Raw genomic sequence first — 23838 nt, 5'->3', positions numbered from 1 at the left:
GCCGGGTTCAAAGGGCACCTGCCCAAGGTGCACATGCCCAGCATCAAAATGCCCAAAGTGGACATCAAAGCCCCCCAGGTGGACATCACAGGGCCCAAGGTGGATATCAAAGGACTCAAAGGGGAGGTGAGCGCCCCTGACGTGGATGTGACCCTGCCCAGTGTGGAGATGGATGTCCAGGCACCCACGGCCAAGTTGGAGGGTGACGTTACCCTGGGAGACAAGGAGGTGACCGCTAGAGACAGCAAGTTCAAAATGCCCAAGTTCAAGATGCCATCCTTCGGTGCCTCGGCGCCAAGCAAGCCCTTGGAGGCCGCGGTGGACGTGTCCCTGCCCAAGATCCAGGCGGAAGCGTCCCTGCCCTCCATGGAAGCTGAGGTCAAGACCAGGGATGTGACCGTTGAGCTGCCATCTGCCGACCTAGAGGTCAAGACTGCCATGGTGGGCATGAAGCTTCCAGAAGGCCAAATCCCTGAAGGGGAGCTCCAGGAACCTTCGGCAGGAGCCGGAGTCAAAGGGCACCTGCCCAAGGTGCACATGTCCAGCATGAAGATGCCCAAAGTGGACTTTAAGGCGCCCCAGGTGGACATCAAGGCCCCCAAGGTGGATATCAAGGGACCCAAGGTGGATCTGAAGGGCCCCAAAGGGGAGGTGACCGCGCCCGATGTGGATGTGACTCTGCCTAGTGCAGACGTGGACGTCCAGGCACCCACGGCCAAGTTGGAGGGTGACATTACCCTGGGAGACAAGGAGGTGACTGCTAGAGACAGCAAGTTCAAAATGCCCAAGTTCAAGATGCCGTCCTTCGGTGCCTCAGCGCCAAACAAGTCCTTGGAGGCTGCGGTGGACGTGTCCCTGCCCAAGATCCAGGCGGAAGTGTCCCTGCCCTCCATGGAAGCTGAGGTCAAGTCCAGTGATGTTTCCGTTGAGCTGCCATATGCTGACCAAGAACTCAAGACTGCCATCGTAGCCGACAAGCTCCCGGAGATCGAAATGCCCAAGGGGGAGCCCCAGGAACCCTCGGCAGGAGCCGGACTGAAAGCGCACGTGCCCAAGGTGCACATGCCCAGCGTGAAGATGCCCAAAGTGGACTTTAAGGCGCCCCAGGTGGACATCAAGGGCCCTACATTGGACGTGAAGACCGCCAGAGGGGAGTTGAGCGCCCCCGACATGGATGTGACCCTGCCCAGCGTGGACGTGGACGCCCGGTCTCCCAGGACTAAGTCAGATGTGGAAATGTCCTCTCGGAACCTGGAACTGTTTTCTAAAGGAAGCAAGTTGAAGGTTCCTAAAATCAACATTTCTTCTTCTGGTCTCCCCAGTAGTAAGTCCTCTCTGGTCTCTCCACCTGTTGAGGGAATTGCCAAAGATGTTGACCTCAGTCCTTCTCCTGGCCCCATGCATCCCGTCGTACGTGCTCGTGATGAGGATGCCGTCACAGTCAAAGGTGACGTAGGTCTCTCAATTGGGAAAGATGGAAGTCGAAGCAAAAGCAAAAAATCCCATTTTAAACTCCCCAAAGTCTTTTCTCCACCTGGGAAAACCCCTAAAGTGTTCTTAGCTTTTGGAGGAGATGTTGCCATGCGTTCGCCTCCGATCGAGTCTGCGCATGGCGGGTCCCCGGGGCTGTCCAGTACTTCTGAAACTTCCCTGCCGGAGTCCCGGCCCGGCTGGCTCAGTGGTCCCCGTGGGGATTCCTCTAGCCTCATTCTGGGTGAGGACGTCACACTTACAAAGTACCAGGTGACCATCCCCCGTGACCCCGCGTCCCCCGAGCTGCCCTGTGTAGGCCTGTCTGGGTCCCAGGCGGAGTCTCAGTTGCCCAGCGTGGCCGGTGCCGTGGACTCCCCATCCAGCGAGAATATTCTGCTGTCCCGGCCTGACGGCCACAGTGGCCCAGTGCACACTGTATTTCCTGAATCTTATGGCCGCGTGACTTTTCCTAAATTTCATCGACCAAAGTTCCAACTGTCATCCCCCCAATCAGCAGCTGGCATGGCGGAGCCCGGAGCTGCAGAGGGTGTCCCCGCCCTGTCCCCTCCCCTCCCTGAGTGGGGACCGCACTCCTCGGCCAGGGAAGCCACGGGGTTCCCCTTGCCAGGCAGTCAGTTGCCATCTGCAGGAGTCTCTGTGTCCACGGTGGCAGAGGGACATGTGGGCACCGCGGGGACATCAGCAGTGGCTGGAGGGGAAGCCCCAGCCGGAGACGCGGAGCCTGAGGGGAGGGGTGGTCCTGTGAGAGCACCAAGAGTCAAGCTTCCCTCTTTCCGCTGGTCCCCCAAAAAGGGGGCGGAGTCCAAAGCAGCCCCTGGAGCCGCCCCGCCACCGGGGGTTTCCCTGCCACCAGCAGCAGCAGGTGAGGATGTGAGTCTTGGGCAGGAGGGAGAGAAGGGGGTGGTCAGAGCACCCGCCCTCGCCCTACTGAAGGTCTCACCTCCCACAATGACGGCTTCCACAGGAGGGGCCGGCGGAAGTGGCGGGGGCGGGGGTGCAGGTGCAGCAGCTGGGCCCCCAGAAGGAGCGGACGTGACCCTCCACCCCACACAGGCCCACGCTCCCGGTGCCGGCTTCGTCGAAGATGCGCTCGGACCCGCCGAGGCCCCGCCGGAGGCGAGCCTGTCCACCCGTGGCCCGTCCCTCGGAGACAGTAGCAGAGAGCACGGTCTCGGGGACAGCTCGCAAAGCCAGCTTTGTGGGGAGGTGATGGCCCCCTCAACAGAGGTCCCCCTGCAGCCGTCCCGGACAACCCCAGATGCCGCCTCCCCCACGGAGGGGAGCCCAGCGCGGGAGGCGCCAGCGGGAGTCACCCCGGCCGGCCCCAGGGAGAGCTGGTTTAGAATGCCCGCGCTGCGTCTGCCCAGCTTCAGGCGCCCCTCCAAGGAGATGCCTGGGTCTGCAGGGCTGGGGGCTCAGGGGCCCGCGCCTGCCACCAGTGCGCCAGGGGAGGGACAGGCACCGACCGCAGTCCGGAGTCAGGGTGTCCCTGTTCCTGAGTCCGAGGAGGAGACGACTAAGTGCCCGCAGCCCCTGGAGGCCGGTGCCGACGTGGGAGCCACTGGCATCGAAGCTTCTCACACGGACGTTCCGCAGAGGAATCTAGACCCTCAGGCCCCTGCTGCCGGCACGTCCACTCCCGAGGTCAGGGTCCGGCCAGGCGCAGGCTCCCTGCCCCTCCGGGTGTGCGGGACACTCGCAGAGCCCCACGGGCCTCCAGGAGAAGCAGGCCAGCGCCCCCTTGCTGGGACAGCAGCAGCGCAGGGCCCGGCCGGGGGCCCTGAGGAGCCGCCTCCCCAGCCCGAAGGCCCCCTCAGACTGAGGGCCTCCAGTACCGACGTGCCGTCCCAGGGTTTCGTGGTCAACGTGGGTCAAGTCTGGGAGGACTCTGTGCTCACTGTCCAGTTCCCCAAGTTAAAGGTTCCGAGGTTCAGCTTCCCAGCCCCCAGCGCGGAGGCTGACGTTTTCGTGCCCCGTGTCAGAGAGCTGCCGTCCCCACGGAGCCATCCTGACACTGCCCTGCTCGGGCAAAGCCCCGGCGCCCGGGACGCCGGCGTCCTGAAGGCGCCCGAGGCCGGCTCCTCAGAAGCCGCCCCCATCTGTAAGGTCAGGGTGCACATTCAGAGCGCGGAGGCCGAGAGCAGGCAGGTCACCGTACAAAGCACGGTGACAGCCGTGTACACGGAGCTCTCGGAGCCCCGGGCTCTTCCTGCCCGGATCGTGCGGGAGTCAGAGGTCCCTGCGTCAGAGGCCCAAACGCCTTCCTACGGGTTCTCCTTACTAAAGGGGAGGGTCCCTGAGCCCACCGCTCGGTCGCAGGCACACGCGGTGACTGCGGACCCTGGGCCAGGAGGGCGCCTTCACCAGCCAGCCCCAGGAGCAGGACCTGTTTCTGGAGACCCGCAGCCCGACACCGGAGAGCCCTTTGAAATTCTCTCTCCCGATGGAGACGTGCCGGGAACGCCAGCCTGCTCTTCTGACCTCCATTCTGGCCATGGGCCTGCAGACAGCTGTTCTGACGAGGAGCCCGCGGAAATTCTCGAGTTCCCGCCGGAAGAGGGCCGGGAGGCGGCGGCTGCCCTGGCAGAGGAGGACGGGGCCCCCAGAGCCAAAGCAGAAGGTAAAAGGTCCTCCGGCCTGTTCCGGTTTTGGCTCCCCAGCATCGGGTTTTCTTCCTCTGTTGCCGAGGCCAGCACTGACCCCCAGGCCGAAGCCCCGACACCCGCTCCGGTCCAGACGCAGCCCGAGGCGCGGCCGCCGTACCCGCAGGAGAGAGCGGGCTGGTTTCGATTGCCCAGGTTGGGCTTCTCCTCGTCTCCCGCCAAGAAAAGCAAGAGCGCGGAGGCGGAGGCGGGTCCGGCCGAGCAGCACCTCCAGGAAGAGGCAGGCACCTTCTTTGACGCCCGAGAAAGCTTCTCCCCCGAGGAGCAGGAAGAGGGAGGGTCGGCGGAGGCCGCGGGCTCCGGGGCGATGGTGGCCTCCGCGGCGAGAACCGAGCTGATCCTGCCGGAGGGGGACGGAGCCGCCAGCCGGGCCCCGGAGCCCAGGCCCGGCAGCGAATGAGGGCCGGGCAGGGGAGACCCTTCCCCGGAGGACGGGCGCCCAAACGAAATCCCGAGGCAGAGGCCCCGCCGCGTACGGTGCTCCCGTCCCGCGGCCCCACGGGACTGAGGCGCAAGGCGGCGGTGCCCGGACGGACGTGGCCCTCCGGGGCGGGAGCCCTGTGGGGACCTCCGGGGTAGGGGGGCCGCGGAGGGTGTAGAAGTAGTTTCGCTGTCCTGTGGCCCCTGTCTGGTCCTGCCCCGTCTCAGGTGGAGTCTGGCGCCTTCCAGGAAGCCCCCCCCCCCACCTGCTTGCCTGTCACGAGCTCACTCCCGGCCTCACCCAGGCGAGCTTGGGGACGACACGCGACACACGCACGCGGGGCGGAGGGAGGTGGCTGCGGGCGGGTGAGCCAGCCGAGGGGGCACCCGTCCGTGCCTGCACGGCCCCGCGCGGTCCCCGAGCCCCTTCGCGCACACGCTGCCACCAGGCCTCCCGCGGAAGCTCCCTGGCTGTCCCCAGATGGGCAATAAAGGACGGGATGCACCCACAGCACTGGCTGCGAGGTCTTGTGTCCCGCTCGCGCTCCCCACGCACGCCCAGAACCAGTCTGGGCCGAGTTGCCGTGGGAGAGAGTTCGGGGGGGGGGGGGGACCTTAGAGCAGACCTTCGCTTACCCGCGTGTCCGTCAGATCCTTCCCGAGTCAGCGGCTGTGAGAGACCGAAAGGAAGGAGGCGCAGGCCGGGAGCTCAGTGCGGCCACGCTGCCACTGCTCGGCGGGAAGGACAGGGACAGAGCAGGGCAGCTGGCTGTGACAGGCCCTCTGGGAGGCCTTCCTTCACCTCCTTCCCAGCAGCCACGGGGAACACATGGGGGGCAGCAGAGTGAGGCTCCAGGGTCCCCCACCCCCGTGTCAGCTCTCCACCCCCCTCCTCTGCCCGCGGCACCCGCCCGCTCTCCCCTCTCTCCTTGCCCCTGCTGGCTCCCGGAGACCCGCCACCTCGCCCCCTGAGAGGAAGGGCTGCTCTCGGGCTGAGGGGAGGGTGCAGCAGCGAAGAAGAGCTGGGCTGGGAGCCCCCCACGCGGTGCTGCCCTGGCAGGGAGGAGCGGGGCTGGGGCGCTCCCCCTCGCCCCCGCACACGCGGGCCTTTCCCTGCGGCGGGCTGGGCGAGCCACCCAAGTCAGGGGATGTGAAACGCTCTGGCAAGTGGGCACGAGGCCTCTGGGCAGGTCATGAATGAGGACGGAGAAGGAGGTCGGTGGGGTCTTTGTCCCAAAAGTCCAGTGAGGCCAGCCCACCGTCCAGGCGCCGGCAGCCTCCCTCTCCCATCCGTCCTGCAGACACGGTGTGTGCGGCCCTCCTGGGGACCCCGCACGCAGGGGTCTGCCTGACTCCACGGGGGTCTCGCCTCCCCTGAAGCTGGGGTCAAGACCCGAGGCCCCGGGGCCCTGGCGCCGGAGGCGGGAGGGGCCGCAGAGTCTCCCGACGGGGCCTCGATGCTGCGTGGACCCACCCGGGCCGCGTCCCCGTGCTCCCACAGACCGGCCGCCGAAGACAATGTGCATTTAAGACCTCCCGGTCCCTCCCTGTGGGTCGGGGGTCCGAGCACAGCTCAGCTGGGTCCTCTGCTCAGGGCCCCACAGGCTGCGAGCCGGGGCTGGGCTCTCGTGGCTGGCACCGTTCAGCGGGGCAGCTCCGTGTGCCCGGGGCACCGAAAGCGCCCTGCCGCCCTGGCCTCGCGGTTTGCTTCTTCACGCCCGCAAGGAACAGACTCCCAGCAAGACGCCGGCTCAAGCTTGCGTCGCACGGCCACCGCCGCACGTTCTATTGGCTACAGGCGAAGGCAGGGGTTCCGCACCCCCAAGCGGAGGGGATCACACGGGAGTGTGGGTTCCGGGAGGTGGGGGCACGGGGGCCATTTTAGAGTGTGTCCACCCCCCCCCCAGAAGCAGCCGCATCAAGGCCCCCCGGGGCGTCTCTTGAGGCTCGTCAAGCTGGGTCTCCCGTGGGGTCTGCTTTGGAGCAGGCCTTCAAGCCTGCCACCGAGGTGTGGCCACCACTTCCGCTGGCTGATGGCCACGGGGCCACTGGACCCGTCATCCCAGCGTGGCCTGGGGCACAGAGCCTGGGGACAGGCCACGCGCTCTGAGACACACAGGAAGCAGAGGGCAAACCCACACCGGCAGCCGTGGAGAGCAGAGCGGGTCTCCCGAGGGGAGCTGCCCTGCGGCACGTGAGCCCCGGGGTGGGAGGCTGGGCAGCCGCTGGGGCTTGGCTGGGTCAAGTGCGGCCCACACGCAGACCAGCTCCCAGAGGTCCTGGACGCCTTGCAGGGCTACCCCAGGCACCCCCCTCCGGACCCGTGCAGGGCTGGGCGGGGAGGCGGGCTGGGTTGGGGGACCCTCTTCACCGACGAGGATGCGGATGCGTAAGGTGCCCCACCCCAGCCCGTCTGGCTCTCTCCGGGGCAGAGGGGACCGGGCGAGGCAGGGAGGAGGAGCCCCAAGATGTGGGGAGAGGAGGATCTGCTATCCACTCCCTTAGGTCCCTCGGCGTCCAGTGTCCCTTGGACCACTGAGCCAGCCCCAAGCGCCAGCCCAGGGCAGCCACAGGGTCTCCACGGGCCAGGTGGGCTCCAAGGCCTTGGCCAGAAGGCAGGAGGTGACGGAGGCCAGGGTGCCCGGAGACAGGCCTCTGGTCCAGCAGGGGGCTGGGGGCCGAGGGAGGTGTCCGACGGGATTCGGACCCTGCCTCTGCAGTGCCGGCCTCCGCCTCTGCAGGGCAGCTCCCAGGACAGGGGGCTCCAGCCCGCGTGTATCCAGGTCCCCACCCTGCCCCCACCCCCTGCGCAAAACCAGGGTCTCTGGACGCTGCCCGGAGTCCTGGACCCCCTGCGCACCAGGACCACCCCACGGGCCCAGGCGCCCACCTCGCCTCTCCGAGGCCCGCCCTCACAGTGCTGGGTGCCCCTGTCCCGGCGCCTGCCTCTGCCCCGTCCCCTGGTTCCTGTGGGCAGGGACCGGACAGCAGCGAGAGTCAGCGGCTCCCTGGCACACGGGCAGACGGCAGCCGTGTGGACCCTCACAGGGTCGGGGGTGCTGAACTCCGACCTGGGGCCAGCGGGAGGGGGTGCAGCCCATGTGGGACTCACACAGAGAGGCAGGGAGGTGCAGGGGGCCCCTGAAGCGACCCCCCTCGTGGGTGGGGACTGTGGCTCTCAGATCAGGGGGGAGCATCCCGGAGGGCTCCCTGCAGGAGGCGAGGTTTAAGAGGGGATGGCTCAGAGAGCTGAGGGCTGGCAGACAGTTTGCACCCGCTAGGAGTTGGGAAGTCCTGGCCCTGAGCAGGGCTTGTGAGGGTGGGGACAGGCCACCGGGAGCCATGGGGCCGGGGAATCAGGTGTGGCTGGACCTCAACCCTGCCAAGCGCAGTCCTGACCCTGGGCTTGTCCGTCGAGGCCCACGGCGTAGGGGGAATCCCAGTCCCGTTCGAACAGGTGCCGTAACTGCTCCTGCACGGTGGGCACGCCCGGCCGAGCGCGGGAGGCCCTCTGGCTGACCACCAGGCCTGCCCCTGAGGTGCTGCTGAAGTAATCTTCCGACCAGTTGGAGGTGCCTGTGGGGGGTGGGGTGGGGAAGAGTCCCTGATGACCGGGCTCGCACAGGGACTCTGCCGCCTGGCCCAGGCGTGTGGCTCAGCCACAGCTTCGGGGACAGGTGTGCACGGCCGCTGGCGTCCCCTCAGGTGCGGCTGGGGGCGGGGCAAGGGCCCCTCGTGTGTGTGTGTGTGTGTGTGTGTGTGTGTGTGTGTGAGGCTCCACCCACAACCTCCTGGGACGGGTGGGACTCAGGGCTCTGACAACCCTGTGCTCAGGACTCACCACCTGCCTGTGGGGCCGGGTCGCAGCGGGGCTGGCCGCCTGGTCCTCGGAGCCCCGCCGGGCACCCTAGCCCTCGGCCCTGAGGGGCCCCCGCTGGACAGAAGGGCAGTGTCGCCTTCGGCACCCCGGCCCGGCCACGCTCGAGGGCCACGGCCCCCTTCTGTGGGTTTATGTGGCCCCCGCGTCCCGTACAGTTGGCACCCGGAAAGGCTCGAGGGCCCGGGGACGCCCGGGCCCGAGCCCACCGCCCACCGCCCTCGCTGCTCACCTATGTAGGCCACCTTCTCTGTGACCATGAACTTGCTGTGGTTCACCCTGCTGAACGGGATGTTAGAGTGGTTCCTCACAGGCACAATGAAGACTTTCTTTGGGGAACGGAGAGGGGGCGGGTCAGGAAGGGGCGGGGCCGCCCCGCCCCCCGCGTCCCGTCCCGCGCAGGGAGTGGGTGCCCACCACGTCCACGGAGACGCCGGCCTCGGGGTCGCTGAGAGCCTGCAGGGACCGCAGGCCGGGGAACATCCTGGGGTCTGTGTGCAGCCAGCAGCTGACCAGCAGACGCACGCGCACGCCCCTGTTGAAGGCCGCTGTCCGCAGCGCGGTGTCCAGCACCGGCCAGTACCTGGGGGAGGCAGGGTCGGGGTCTTGGGCCGGCGGGGTCCCTGCCTGCCAGCTGCGGGCGGGCAGGGGCCCCCGCGGGACGGGGAACGGCAGCGGAGGGGCCTCCACCCTGCAGGGCCGCCGGGCTCCCACCCGGACCCACCTAGCGGGGCGGCTGAAGCGCGTGGTGGGGAAGTACTCCATCACCGAGGCGTAGATGAACTCCTGGGCGCCCCCCATCACCGCCAGCAGCGCCTCCAGGTCCCCGGTGCGGCCGTGCGGGCAGAGCGGAGGAGGCGATGCCTGTTCGGGGAGGGGGTCCCTGAGGGCACGGCCGGTCGGCCCCGAGCCGAGCCGCGCGCTTTCTGGACCTGTGACCCTAGCGTGCGCCCCACCCCCCGCCCCGCCCCAGCGTTTGGGAACCTGGAGGAAACCGAGAGGTGCTGCCTGGAGAGGGGGGGAGACTCGGGGCGGCCCCCAGTCTTGGCGGGAGAGCCTGGAAGCCGGCAGGCCGCCCCCCCCCCCCCCCCCGCCCCAGGACCCCAGGGCACCCTGCCACCTCCCAGGCTGCCTGTCTCCCATGGACGGTGATGACTGGCATCCTCCCCTGCAGCTGGGTCCCTCCCCTCCCCGGCCCCCCAGACCGGTGCCCCGAGGACCTGCCCCAGACCTCCCTGGGGGTCTGGCCGGCTCCTCAGCCCCTCTCACCGAGAAGTAGGCAGTGGTGGGCACCCCCTCAAAGCGGTCCCGGAGGGGCTGGAAGCGGTTGATGTGGGACGAGAGGTTCCGAGGCCAGGCTCTGGGGAGGACGGCCTTCGGCGCCCCCAGCACCCAGTAGGTCTGGAAGGTCTTCTCCAGGTCCCGGGCCAGGCGGCTGCAGTTGTAGATGATGACGCCGAGCTCCTTCACCTGCAGGGACAGGGCAGCGTCTGCGGGAGGCGGCCCCGAGGTGCGCGTGTGCGCGCGTGTGGCCCCCCCAGGCAGAGCGCAGCCACACACCCCCCCCCCCACTGGCAGCGGGTCCAGGCAGCGTCACCCGCAGGAGCCACGACGGACAGCGTGCTCGGGGGAGGCGATGAGGTGGGGGTGCCCAGGGCTCCCGGCTCTTCTCGCGCACTGGGTTCTAGTAATCAGAGCGACACACGCGTCTCGCAAAAAAGCCAGGAAATGCGGAAAATCGTTCTTCGTGTCACGGTCCGGCCACAGACGCAGCTGTCCTTGCACTGGGTTTCGACGTGGTCCGCAGGTGTCCGTGTAAGTGACTGGCACGGCCTTCCCCGGGGCGCCGTGGTGTTGCCCAGTGTGAGTCAGCGGCCGCCGAGGCCCCTGCCTTACCGACCGGCTCTGGCGGCTCCCCGCGGGGCCCCGCTTGATGATGAGCTGCAGGGGACGTCAGGCCGAGCCCCCGGGAGTGTGGGCGGCAGACAAGCTCCGGGTGGTCTCCCCGCGCTGGGCTCCGGACCCACCTGTGTCAGGGAGCGCCAGTCCATGTTGGCACTGCCCAAGTAGACGTGCCGTGCGTCCACGACCCAGAATTTGGAATGCAAGACGCCGCCGGTGAGCTTCCGCAGGGGCACGTACCGCACCTGGGCACCTGGCCGAGAGTTCGGGGCGCTGTGGCGAGGCTGGCTCTCAGCCCTGTACGTCGGGTCGACGTGTGGACCCTCACATCGGTCCTCAGCCGATGCCATCAGCGCCCCCACTTTACAGGTGGGGAAATGGAGGCGTTGACCGGCCCGGGATCCCTCCGGGCAGCCCAAGTCCGGAGCCCAGGTTTGCACGGATTGCGCCCACGGCCGCTTGCTCCCTGGCTGAGCTGCCCGCCCGAGCCCCACCCTCACCCCGCGCTCTCCGCCCCGTGGAAAATGACCCCCCGGCCCTGGCCGCCCGCCCTCCTGGCGACCGAGGGGAGCAGGGGCGGCCTTTCCCGGCCTCTCCCCTTGTCCCTGGGCGCAGAGGCCCAGGCCGGGCGGCCGCCTACCTTGGGCTGCCAGCACCCGCAGGTCAGTGGACTTCCTGGCCAGCGACGGGCTGCTGGTGGCCACGGCCAGGGAGACGTTCCTGGCCAGCCGCTGCTGCAGCTTGCTCAGAAGGGCCTCTCCCTGCGGGGCCAGGCCGGCCGTGAGGGTGACCCCCGCCGAGCCGGAGGGACCCAGACTTTTCCCCAGGGGCCCGCCCTGCACTCCCACGGCTCAGAGCCAGAGACACGTGCCCGGAGGGGGCGGGCCGGGCCCCGGTCTTACCGGCCGGGAAGACGAGTCGTTGACCCCGATGTCAGGCCCCGTGAGGGACCAGTAGAAGGAGGCCACGTGGATGCTCTCCTGGGCGGCATCCAGCAGCTGCGACCAGGCCTGGGCGAGGGGCTGGGCAGACGGGCTGCCGGCCGCGGAGGGCAGGTCCTGCGGGATGCTTTCCACAAGGACAAGCCTGCAGGAGGGGCACAGGGGCCAGCGTCCCCTCCGTCTACCTCCGTCCCCGCCGGCCGGCCGGCCGCGCCGGAGGGGCCGCTGCCAACGTGGGGCCCCGCCCAGGCGGAGGGTGCGTGCAGGGGGTGCCACCAGACTGGGCGGGGCACACCTGAGCCGCTGGAGGGCTGTGGGCCTGAGCAGGGCTTTGGGTCTGGGCCGCCTACTACCGGTGCTGCGGAGGCCCTTGGAGGCGACCCAAGATGGCCCCGGGGAAGGGCTGGACCGGAGGTGGGGAGTGTGCGGGCTGGGCTGCGCAGGAAGTGCGGGCAGGTGGGAGCAGGGGCGCCACCCCGGGGCAGGGGGTGGGGGCGGGGGTGGGGAGCCGAGAAGCCCACTCACCGGCAGGAGTCCTGCTGCTGCTGCCGGGCCCCCCCTGGCAGGGGCTCCTGGGCCGGGCTGGAGCCGTGGCCCCGGGGCCTGGTGGGCCCTTCCTCGGGGTGCAGCTGGCCCCAGGTGGGGGACAGGTGCCCTTGCCACAGGAGGTAGACCAGGGTCATGGCACCGAGCCACAGCACAGCCAGCGCTCCCGGAACCTGAAGGGGAGAAGGGCATCACTGTGGGGTCCCCAGATGGCCTGGGCTGACGGGCCCCCCCCCCCCCCAGAGGACCAGGCCCGCGGCGGGGTGGGGCCCAACAGGCAAGGGGTTGGCGAGGGTGGCAGTGAGCAGGGCCCAAGCCCACTGTGCCGGGGGTCAGGGGGCCTGGGGCGCACTCTGTGACCCCATGCCGTCCCCCAGGTCCCCCGGAGACAGGGAGGCGCGCAGGTGCAGAGCCCCCTGCTGGTCTGGCCCGGGGCTCAGCTGGGCTTCAGGGCCCCCTCCCCTGGGCCCCCAGTGCCACCGCACTGGCCTCCGTCCCATGGGCCGTGGCGTCACCGGGAGCTCCAGCCCCGCCTGGAATGGCCCCGCGGTGCCCGGGCAGCTGGGGCCCCCACAGAGGCCTCCCCCCTCCTGCGCAAGGAGGCGCCCCGCTGCCCTCCCCCTGGGCGGCCTGGCCTTCAGGTGGCGGCCTCTGTGCAGAGGCTGAAAAGCAGGCGTGTGTGCGTGTGCGTGCGTGTGTGCGTGTGTGCGTGTGCGTGCGTGTGCGCCTGGGACCCGGCCCTCGGGCTGTTTTCCCCTCTCGGTTTCCCTCTCGGGGTGTCGGTGTCTGAATCTCGGTTCCTCCTTTCAGCCACATGTGTGCCGAGTCCCGGAGTCACTTCTGCTTTCAGCCGGGCCCCCCTTACAGACCGTTAAGTGGCCGCGCGGGCTCTGTGGGTGGGACCAGAGGAACCTGGCTCGGCCTCCGACTCCAGCCTGGGGTTCGCTCTGAGGCCGCCCCCCACGGGGTACCCTGGCCTGCCTCAGTGTGGGGAGCGGTCGGCCGCACGAGGCGTGTCTGCCCTGAGCCGGACCGTGAGGGGGCGGAACAGGGCCTCAGGCAGAGCCACGGAGGTCCGACACCACGGCCTGCCGGAGTCCCCCGGAGGGGAGCTCGGGGCGTCGAGGTGCCCCCTCCACCTGGCCGAGCTGAGCTCAGGGGCTGCCCCTACCGCCCCCCCCCCCCCCCCCAACCTGGGGGATCCGGGTCCGCGACCAGGCCTTCACTCTCAGGAGAGGCAGTCGGTGTGAAGTCCGGGCTGGGGACGGGGCCAAGGCGGCACCAGGGACATCCCTGCACACCCTCCCTGGATGCACCACACGGAAAAGGGCCTGTCCCCCAGGTGTCCCAGGCAGAGGGCAGCTCAGAGCCCTAGGGCCCCCCCATCCGGGACTTGGAGCTGTCGCAGGCACCGCCCCACCCCCCCGCCCCGGCCACTGATGCCCAGAGCACATCGTCTCCTCTCGGCCGCTAGGAACAACACTGGGAGGCCGGCCACGCAGGGCGGCCCTGGGCCACTGCGGCGCTGGCGGCCTCACGTCCAGGGCTGGGCAGAGGGTGACCCGCTAGCACAGTGGGCGGGGAGACCCTGCGGGGCAGCTCCAAGCACCCCCGGCTCCGCGGCAGGCAGCCCTGGGACCCTGCAGGTGTCAGAGGTCATGGCTGGAGGCGTGGACTTCCTGCCCTGCAGGGCGCAGAGCGTGGGACGAGGCTGCCTGGCCCAGGCAGGGGAGAGGGCCTGCCGCCCCGCTGGCGGGGACGCCCCGAGGCCCTGCTTCTCCCGGCTGCCGGAGGGGGAAGCGGGGGGGGGGGGGGTTGCTGGAGACCCCCGGGCCCAGGGCTGCTGGCAGTCTGCTTCCAGGGCCCTCTGCCTGGCTCTCCCGCCCGGCCGTGGCGTGGCTGGCACTTACCCCTGGGGCTCCTGCCTTGGCGTTCATCCTGCTCCAGCGGCAGACTGCGGGCCCCCAGCTCCGTGAGGGCGGGCGGGCGGGTTCCGGCGGCCTCCACCCCGGCCCACCTGCCTCCTCTCTGTAGCTGCTGCTTCCGCTTCTGGCCACTTCTTCTTTGTCCTGAGTACCTCCCTCTGCACCCCCCGCAGACATCTGGAGCTGGATGAGCTGGCGTGGGCGGGGGGGGGGGGGGGGGGGGTGAGGGCCTGCGAACTTTCACCTCCAGAGAAAATCTGCCCCTCCCGGGGGAGGCACTCTCTAGTCACAGGCTTGGGTATCGGTCAGGCTTGCTGCCGGCCACAGAGACCCGAGGAGGCCTGATTGTCCCCTTCTCTCTCCCACTAACCAGGTTTAGGGGCTGGTGGCCGGGAGACGGGGTGGGCTGCGCGGCCACTGGGAGCCAGGTCCCTCTAGCTCTCAGCTCCCACTCCCTAGCGGTGACCACAGCCTCGTGGCTCCACAGAGGCTGCTGGAGTTCAGCCATCACCTCCGCGTCCTAGGGGCATGAGGGACATCCCAGAAGTCCCACAGGGCACTTCCACTTATGTATCAAGACCGAAACGAATAGATTCCCCACAGGATCGCCACACGAGTGCCGCCCCTCACAAGAGCAGCGACTCCTTGATGTTAACGGGTCATAGTTCTGGTTTCTCTTAGTCTGTTCAGGCTGCCAAACAAGACAGTGAGGACCGGGGCGGGGGGTGGGGGTGGGGGGTGCTGGTGAACAGCACACACCTGCTCCTCACAGCTCTGGGGGCTGGGAGCGCAAGGTCGAGGCGCCAGCAGGTAGGGTGTCCTTGCGAGGGTGTCCTGGCTCGCCTGCTGTGTCCTCCAGGGGGGAGGGGCGGGGGCTCCCTGCAGGCTCCGTCCTGAGGGCGCCGATAGCCTCTCGGGGGCTCCACCCTCCTGCCCTCCCGGCCTCCTGCCAGCCCGCCTCCCGACGCCATCCCAAACCCATCCCCCCGCGCCCCTCCCCCTCCCCTTTTCTCCCCCCTGCGAGCCCGAGGGGGCAGGGATGGCTGCGGGGGCTGCAGCCGCGGGTCCCCCGCTAGGGACGCAAAATCTGTGCTAGGAAAACGCTCGGCCCTGCTCCCAGCAAGCAGCCCAGGGCTGACACTCTGGGGCCACACGTCCAGCTCCTCAGTGGCTTGACCTCGGTGCCCCTCCCTCTGCGTCGGCTTCGCGGACCCTTCCGGGAGGAGCTTTCACAAGGCTCTTTGTTTCTTCTCCCGTTTCTTAGTTTTGTCATGTCCCCTCCCCCGTCTTACTGAGAATATAACTGACACATGACGTTGTATTAGCTTCCGGGGTGAACACGATTGATATTTCCAGACGCTGCAAAGTGACCAGCGGGTCGGGTCACCCCCCACCGCACACGGTCAGTGCTTTGCTGTGACGAGAGCTGACACCCACTCTCTTAGCGGCCGTGCTCGCCGTGCTGCCCGCCACATCCCAGGACCCATCTGCCTGGCGACTGTAAGCGTGGCCCATGGCCCCCCACGGGGGCTGCTCCCCCCCCACCCCCACCCCCCAGCAACCGGGGCTGTTCTCTGTTTTTGTGAGCCCGGTGTTCTCAGACTCCACCCAAGGGATCGATCCTCCGGTGTTTGTCTTTCCCTGACTCCCCTCGGGTCACGGGATGCCCGCAAGGCCCAGCCAAGGTCACCGGTGGTGGGATCTCCTTCTTTTTCATGGCTGAGTCGTATTCTGTTGCCTCTGTGGATGCACACCACATCTTTTTTTTAAGTTTATTTATTTATTTTGAGAGAGCGAGAGGGAGGGAGAGAACCAGCAGGCTCCGTGCTGTCAGCACAGAGCCCGATGCGGGGCTCGATCTCATGAACCTCGGGATCGTGACCTGAGCCGAAACCAAGAGTCGGGCACTCGGCCGACAGAGCCCCTCAGGCGCCCCCCCACACCACGTCTCCTTTGTGCATTTGTCTGCCGGTGGACGCGCAGGGTGTTGCCGCGGTGTGCTGTCGTGAAGAGCGCTGCAGGGGACGTGGGGGCGCGCGGCTCCCCCAGGACAGAGGCTCCCCGTCCACTGCCAGGTTTTCTCCCCCAGCCGTGTGTGTCCTCGTATCTCTTTCCTCTTACATGGAAAACGCTGGTTCCCACCAGCGTCACTATGATTATTTATTAGCTTTGGCTTGTCACATCTTTACCACGATGTCCAAGGAGCAATCCTAACGTCACCGCTCCGCGCGGCCGGGCTGGTGGGCAAGTCCCGCCCCTTCGCCGGGACTGCCTCGCGCTCCGCACGCACCTACTGACATCACCCGGGTTTCTCTCCCTGAACCTGTTCGTGGAGCGGGTCAGGGAGTTTCTCGGGTGTAATTTCCCTCGGTCTCCTGGAAGGGCCCCATACGAACCGCGATCACGCGCGGTCGGACTGGCTGCGGCGATAACGGACCTCAGCTCGTCCATCCGTGCTCACGACCGTCACTCGTCACACTTCTTTCTCGTCCCGCGTCGCCTGGTTTTCGTATTTAAATTATATCAGAGTGCTGGAATGGATTCGGTACGCACCCCCTTCTCCCCTTCTCCCTACATTTCGAAGTTTGTAAAAACAGGCTAAAATACCCCTTTTCATTTGCGGGGAGCCTGGGAACCTGTCGTGATTTTTCGCATCTTTGTGGGAAGGTGGTCAACCATTAATTCAGTTTCTTTAGCGGTTACAGGACCGTTCAGGCTTTCTGTTTCTCTGAGAGTCACATTTGGCAAATGGTATTTTTCTGGGAACGTGTCTCTCTGTTCGCTCTTACGAGTCGTACGGACAAAGGGTATGGATGACACCACCCTCCTCGCCGCGTCCGTCCCGCACGCCCACGGGGACGCCCCCTTCTCCTTCCACACACTGGCCTTTATGCCGCCTATCTTTTCTCCCCCTTGGGAGATCTTGTCAGAATTCTGGCTATTTTATTAATATTTTTGCAAGAAATCCACTTTTATATTTTTTGTTTCTATTATGATTTCACCTTTTATTGCATCCTTCTGCCTCCTGTCATATAGTTCGTATTTCTGTGGTTAGTTTTCTGCCTTAAGCTGGATGTTTGGCTCCTTAATCCCCAGCTCTCTTTGCTGCTACAACTGTTTAAGGGATCTGTTTTCTTTTTTTTTTTTTTTAATGTTTATTTATTTATTTATTTTTTTCAACGTTTATTTATTTTGGGGACAGAGAGAGACAGAGCATGAACGGGGGAGGGGCAGAGAGAGAGGGAGACACAGAGTCGGAAACAGGCTCCAGGCTCCGAGCCATCAGCCCAGAGCCCGACACGGGGCTCAAACTCACGGACCGCGAGATCGTGACCTGGCTGAAGTCGGATGCTTAGCCGACTGTGCCACCCAGGCGCCCCTAAAGGTTTATTTATTATTGAGAGACAGAGAGAGACAGAGCATGAGCAGGGGAGGGGCCGAGAGACAGGGAGACACAGACTCCGAAGCAGGCTCCAGGCTCTGAGCCGTCGGCACAGAGCCCGACGTGGGGCTCGAACACACGACCCGTGAGATCACGACCTGAGCCGAAGTCAGACGCTCAACCGACTGAGCCACCCAGGCGCCCCTAAGGGATCCATTTTCTGCAGAATTCTGCTTTCGCTGCGTCCCACCATCCCCTATGTGGCACCACCAATATTTATCTCTGAGTGTTTTATTTTTCTGTCACTCATGAATGATCTGGAAATCTGGTTTAGGGGCACCTGGCTGTGTCAGTCGGCACGGCGTGCGACTCTTGATCCCTGGGTTGTGAGTTCAAGCCCCACACTGGGTGTAGAGATTATTTAAAAATAAAATCTTAGGAGCGCCTGGGTGGCTCAGTCGGTTAAGCGTCCGACTTCGGCTCAGGTCACGATCTCACTGTCGGTGAGTTCGAGCCCCGCGTCGGGCTCTGTGCTGACGGCTCAGAGCCTGGAGCCTGTTTCAGATTCTGTGTCTCCCTCTCTCTCTGACCCTCCCCCCGTTCATGCTCTTTCTCTCTGTCTCAAAAATAAATAAACATTAAAAAAAATTTTTTTAATAAAATCTTAAAAAAAAAAAAAGGAAATTTGGTTTCAGATTCCCAAGTGTCATGTGAAGCTCCTTCTGTCGCTGATTTGCAGCCTCCTAGCGCTGGGGCCAGAAAACAAGGCCCGGGCGGCACTGGGTCCTTAACCTCGTGCTCACGCGTGTGCTGTGGCTGTCTCTGATGAGAACGCGGCCTCCGCTGGGGAGGGCCTGGGGTCTACATCCGTCTTTGTGGGGCTCGTGGACGCACTGTTCAAATATTACGCATCATTTCTTAACAGTCTGTGGTGCGGGGCCACGGAGATTCCCACGTGGACTGTTGCTTCCCGCAGCCAAGGCTGTACTTCAGGTGACTACGTCCCCGACTGGGCCACCTGTCACCACGCACTGCTCGCACTTTCCCGAATAACGGATTCCGTCTGAAAATCTATGTTGTCCGATTTTAACTTAGCTATGCCAGCTCTGTCCTGATTAATATTGGCCTGGCTTTTTAAAAATATCCTTCTACCTTAGGCTGGTGCATGTTCTTGTATTTCAGATCTGCATCCTACGAGTAACAGAGCGGGGGCGCCTGGGAGGCTCAGTCGATTGAGCGTCCGACTTCGGCTCAGGTCACGATCTCACGGTTCGTGGGTTCGGGCCCCGCGTCGGGCTCGGTGCTGACGGCTCGGAGCCTGGAGCCTGCTTCGGATTCCGTGGCTCCCCCTCCCTCTCTGCCCCTCCCCCACCCGTGCTCTGTCCCTCAAAAACGAACAAACATGGCAAAAGCCCTCCTTGTCTGTGGTCTTCTGGAATGGTCCGAGGGTGCCGCTAGGGCAGGCTTCTCTCCTCACCCCGTCCGCAGACACCGCGTGTGCAGAAGGAACGCGTTTACCGGTTTGCTGGGCGCCGGGCGGCTGCCACGGCAGCACCGATCGCCTCTGTTCTGGAGGCCCGGAGACCCGCGTCGGGGGCGGGCAGGGCCGGCTCCCGGGAGGGAGACGCGGTTCCGTTTTGCTGCCCCCCACGGCGCGTCGGCTCCCCTCCCCTCGGCGTGGCTTCGAAGGCCGTCCCTGCGTCTTTGGCCTCCCGTCCTGCGGCCCGGCGCGGCCCGGTTAGGTTGGTTCGCATCCGTCCGCCGTGGGGCTCGGGCCTCTGAAACCGGAGGATGCGTGCCGCGGTCATTTCTGGAAGGTTCTCAGCCGTCGCCCACTGTCTGCGCCCTCGCGTTGTGGCGCTCGCGTTCCGTGAGCGCCGAGCCTCCTGCCCGCGCCGCGCGTCTCCACCTCCGCGGTGGCATCCGGCCGGTTTCCAGCCGCCACCCCGCCCGCCAGCCGAGTCGCGTCTCCAGCTCTGTGACCGGCCACTCAGCGTTCTCTCGGGCTTCCGTTTCTTGCCGCAGCCTTTTCTTCCATCCGCCCACAGCCCGGAGCCGATGCGCCTCCCTGGCCTCTCGCTGGGCCCCGGGAGAGATTTCCTGACCCTTCCCCTGCGCGTGCAGACTTGGGGGCCCTCAGCTCGGAGCGGGGGTCTTGATGTCACCGCTGCGCTTCCTGGGCACAAGCCCTGGTCTGCCGAGCCTGCGTGCCCGGCCCCGACGGGCGGTTCTGGGCCCGCGGCTGCCCCCAGAGGCCCTGCGGCGCTCCCTGACCGTCCAGCTTCCAGTTCCCCCGGGACTCCTGGTACGCGGGGTTTCTCTCTTTCTTAAAATCTCAGCTTTGCCTCCGGTTCCGATTTTACGTTCAGCTCACGGTTCTAGATGTTCTGGTCGTCAGAGGGGAAGCAGAAAGCGTGAGGGGCTGAGAAGCCGGGTGGGAAGGCAGAATGCGTCGGGCAGACTCGCCAAGCCAGGGGGGAAACACCACGGTCCAGCAATGCCGGGGCCTCCAGGACTGAGGGTCCAGATCCTCCAGAGAAAGAGGAGCAGACCCTCCGGGCCGGTTTTCCTCCTGAGGCACCTGCTGACTCGTGTGCTGCATGGGACACGAGCACAGGGGGGCTCCGGAACATTACCGCTCCGGGGACGCGGAGTTGACCTCAGGGCGACCTTCAGAGGAGGAGGGCGCTGGTGACGTCATGCGCCTCACAGGTGGGACTCCGGGGGACTCCAGGAGAGCAGAGCCCCGGAAGGACGGGCAGACAGGAGGTAGAACAAGGCTTGTCTACACCTCAGTCCCTGAGTGGATTGAAGGGATCCGTCCCTCTCTGGGGGTGATCCTCTCTGATAAGTGTAACCTCATCCACGGGATCTCTTTTTGTCCCCGTTCACAATGTCTGTCACTTTAAATTCAGAGTCCCTGGGGGTTTCTGGCTCAGTCAATTAGGTATCTGACTTGATTTCAGCTCAGGTCATAATCTCATGGTCGTGAGATCAAGCCCCATATCTGGCTCGGTGTTGAGCTTAAAGCCTGCTTGGGATTCTCATTCTCTCTCTCTCTCTCTCTCTCTCTCTCTCTCTCTCTCTCTCTTTCTCTCTCAGAAACAAACAAAAAAGGGTCACCAGACATCAAGGGACACCGGGCTGGCTCAGTCAGAGGAATGTGTGACTCTTAACCTCGGGGTCATGAGTATGAGCCCCACACTGGGTGTGGAGATTACTTAAAATAAAGAAACTTAAAGGGCGCCTGGGTGGTTCAGTCTGTTGGGCATCCGACTTTGGCTCAGGTCATGATCTCACGGCTCGTGGGTTCAAGCCCCGCGTCGGGCTCTGTGCTGACAGCTCGGAGCCTGGAGCCTGCTTCGGGTTCTGTGTCTCCCTCTCTCTCTGCCCCTTCCCCTCTCATGCTCTCTCTCTCCTTCAGAAATAAATTAAAAAACATTAAAAAAAATTTTTTTTTTAATAAATAAACTTAAAAAAAAGAGTCACCCAGACAGCAGCACATCGAGCCAAGAGGAGAAGCAGGGGTCAAATATTGGAGATATCAAACAAGTTTGGCAACAGCTGTGATTAACATGTTCAGAACAACAAATGGCAAGATGGAAATTTTCACTTGGAGAAAGGAGACGTTCTTTTTAAATCAAAGAAATTCTAGAATTAAAAATGAAATAACCACAGTAAAAAGTGCAACGTATGGGTTCACAGCCAGGACAGAAGTGCAGGAGGCCTAGCGAGCTGTGACGTAGACACAATAAAAGATGAACACAAGGAGGAAAAATGCATAGAAAATGCGGGAAAGAGCATGACAGACACACAGGACATGCACACAGGTTTAACGCATGAATAAACTGAGTCCGAGCAAGGGGAATTGGGAAATTGGGGCAGAATTATATCTGAAGAGGGATGGCTGAGGCTTTCCCCAAACTGGTGAAAGGCCAGTTCAAGAAGTGCCACACACCTCAACACAGAGGAGCGCAGAGATGCTCCTGATTGTAGGAAAACCACCGAAAAACTAAAACGAAAGAGAAAACCTAAAACGGCCAGAAAAGAAGACACCATCTAGAAAGGCAGCAGTAACGCGTTTGACCTCTCCATGCAAGTAAGGAAATCCAGAAGACGACGGAACGGTGTATTTTAAGTGCCAGAGAAAGGTAACTGCCAACTTGGAATATTATATCAATGTGCCAAGTGAAAGGAAAAGGCAAAATAAAAACATTTCCAAACACTCCCCGCTCGAGAAGTAGAGAGATTTCGTCACAGCCAACCTGTATACCAAAACCAAAAATCTCAGTGACGGTCTATTGGAAAATGACCCCAGGTGGGAACATGGCAATGCCGGCTGTAAAGAAGAGTGCAAATATGTCAGTACCTTTAGGGCATGTTGACTGCAGAAATCAATAAGACAGTTCATTGTAGGGTTTATAATATTTGCAGAGTTAAAATGCCTGCTCGTAACGGCACATAGGTGGGAGAGGCAGACGGATTTAAAGAGCTGGAAGGTCTGTATGTGGTCTAGGAAGTAGCAAAACTGCGAGCTCACACTGGGTCCTAATACGTGAAAGATAAATTTTATAATTGAATTTTAGAGTTGTGAATTATTTTGTAATTGCCAGGGAGCAGTAAAAAGAACAATTCACATTAGACCATAATAAGTGAAAGATGGGTTTTATAATTGTTTGGGTAGCTACTAAGAGTCTAACGAAAGTATTACTAACAAGCAAATGGGGAAACAAGCAAATGGGGAAGAAGAAGAGGAGGAGGAGGAGGAAGGGAGGGAGAGGGAGGAAGAGGAGAAGGAGAAGGAAAAGAATACTTGATTAATCCTAACACAAAAAGGGAAGAAAAATGGAATAATAGATATAACATAGCAGATTTAAAGTTAAATATGTTGGTAATTGCCAGGAATCTACTAAAAACACTCCAACTAAAAAATAGATATTGTCAGACTGAGTTTTGTAAGACAAAATCTACAAAAGTTTAAATAAAAGGATGAAAAAGGATGTTATGATAACACCAACCAGAGAAAAGCTAGATATACAGATATCATACCAAGTAGACTTTAAGGCAAGAAAAATAACTCGGGATAAAGAAGACTTCATGATGATAAAAGGGCTCATCAACCAGGAATATAGCAACTAAATTGTACGCAACTAATAACATAGCTTCAAAACACATAAAGAAATACTGATGGCACTGAAAGGAGAAATAGATAAATCCACAATCACAACGGCAGACTATAACACAGCCCTTGGAGCAACTGGTGAAATAGCAGACAAAACATTAATGGATATATTTGAAAATAAAGCTGATCAAACTGATAAAAGACAGAAAATATATGGAAGTATATATATTCTTTTCAAAGGCGCATGAAACATTTATCACAACTATCCATATTCTGGATGAAAAAGCATACTCTATACCTTTCCAATGATCGAAATAATTCAAAATATATATTCAGACCACAGTGGAAATAGGCTAGAAATCAATTACAAAAGAATAATGGAAAATCCTCAAATGTTTGATAATTTAGCAACACATATCTGAATAACTCACGGGCCAAGGAAGAAATCTTAATGAACACTAAAAATTGTTTCACCCAAATGACAATGAAAATACAATATATCCAACTTCACGGGATCAGCTAAAGTTGTCTTTTGAAGGAAATTTGTAGCCTGAAATCCATATATCAGAAAAGAAGGAAAGCTGAAAATCAATGATGATCCATCTCACAAAATAAAGAAAGATGGGGCACCTGGGTGGCGCAGTCGGTTAAGCGTCCGACTTCAGCCAGGTCATGATCTCGCGGTCCGTGAGTTCGAGCCCCGCGTCGGGCTCTGGGCTGATGGCTCAGAGCCTGGAGCCTGTTTCCGATTCTGTGTCTCCCTCTCTCTCTGCCCCTCCCCCGTTCATGCTCTGTCTCTCTCTGTCCCAAAAATAAATAAACGTTGAAAAAAAAAAGAAAGAAAGAAAGAAAGGAAAGGGGAGGAAAGAAAGCTTAAAATAGGGAAGAGAGGGGAAAACTAACAATAAGCATAAAATACAGAATAAGAGCAAAACTGATGCAACAAAAAACAAATGTATCATAGAGAAAATTGACGAACCCACCCAAGCAGTTGGCTCTACAGAAGGAAAAATAAAGTGGGTAGACCCCAGCAAGACTGAGCAAGAGAGAGAGAAGGTGTGAATCACCACTATTTGGGGTGAAAATGAAAAAGCACAGAAACAGACCCTCAGACCCTAAAAAGATGACAAGCAAATATTATGAGCAATTTTGTGTCAATACATTCACTTTCCATCATCAGTTTTTTGAATCCTTATTGCAGTAAAAGGTACCCGTGTGGAGGGCATAGATATTCAGGTGCGTGACTCAATGGATTTTTTTGTATACATGTACCTGTGTAACCACCACAGAAATCAGGACAGAGGACGTTACCTCAAGCCCTCCTTGGCCAATACCTCCCTCCAAGAGTACTGGTGTTGACTTCCACGGCCACGGCTTAGTTTTCCTTATTTTCAAAACGACACAGCGCATAGATTTGGCACCTGGCTTCCTTTGTCTTGGTTGTGTGTGCGGATTCATCACAACGTGTGAGGTTCCGTTTCGTCACGGTGTACTATTCAGTGCGTGAACATACCAGAAGTTACTGATCCATTCCATTCCTGATGGCCACGGAGGTCGCTTTTAGCT

The 23838-nt window shown here is 62.2% G+C and overlaps 2 protein-coding genes and 1 non-coding gene across 3 annotated transcripts in view; 1 reads left to right on the top strand and 2 right to left on the bottom strand.

Annotated features, from left to right (window-relative positions):
* AHNAK2 (AHNAK nucleoprotein 2) overlaps positions 1 to 5088 on the top strand; it is a 17918-nt gene extending 12830 nt beyond the window's left edge. Inside the window, exon 10 of the mRNA XM_040478453.1 lies at positions 796 to 5088. Coding sequence (XP_040334387.1) covers positions 796 to 4557 — 3762 coding nt within the window. The 3' untranslated portion in view covers positions 4558 to 5088. The remainder of the gene's footprint in view (positions 1 to 795) is intronic.
* Positions 5089 to 6328: 1240 nt separating this feature from the next.
* PLD4 (phospholipase D family member 4) lies at positions 6329 to 14721 on the bottom strand. The gene is made up of 10 exons (XM_040478400.1): positions 13754 to 14721; positions 11823 to 12016; positions 11259 to 11442; positions 10997 to 11117; positions 10482 to 10609; positions 9724 to 9924; positions 9179 to 9318; positions 8872 to 9037; positions 8687 to 8783; positions 6329 to 8153 (listed from the first exon to the last, which is right to left on the bottom strand). The coding sequence occupies exons 1-10, from the start codon at positions 13943 to 13945 to the stop codon at positions 7951 to 7953; spliced, it is 1626 nt and encodes a 541-aa protein (XP_040334334.1). The 5' UTR covers positions 13946 to 14721; the 3' UTR covers positions 6329 to 7950.
* A 2544-nt stretch (positions 14722 to 17265) lies between these two features.
* Positions 17266 to 17350, bottom strand: TRNAR-UCG (transfer RNA arginine (anticodon UCG)). The gene has a single exon. It is a non-coding gene; the product is annotated as a tRNA-Arg (tRNA).
* Positions 17351 to 23838: the final 6488 nt, after the last annotated feature.

Source organism: Herpailurus yagouaroundi, unplaced genomic scaffold, assembly GCF_014898765.1.
Source record: "Herpailurus yagouaroundi ecotype Mexico unplaced genomic scaffold, PumYag 141, whole genome shotgun sequence".
In the NCBI taxonomy this organism is placed as follows: Eukaryota; Metazoa; Chordata; class Mammalia; order Carnivora; family Felidae; genus Herpailurus; species Herpailurus yagouaroundi.
The sequence above is the reverse complement of the archived record's forward strand: the minus strand, read 5'-3'. Positions and strand labels throughout refer to the sequence as shown.

Bases quoted from the DNA above. Each gene is read 5' to 3' on its own strand.
- PLD4 (XM_040478400.1), bottom strand. From the start codon at position 13,945: ATGTCTGCGGGGGGTGCAGAGGGAGGTACTCAGGACAAAGAAGAAGTG. The intron at 12,017-13,753 runs GTAAGTGCCAGC...TCTCCCCTTCAG, and splicing joins CCAAGGCAGGAGCCCCAGGG to GTTCCGGGAGCGCTGGCTGT. The intron at 11,443-11,822 runs GTGAGTGGGCTT...CCCCTCCTGCAG, and splicing joins CAGCAGCAGGACTCCTGCCG to GCTTGTCCTTGTGGAAAGCA.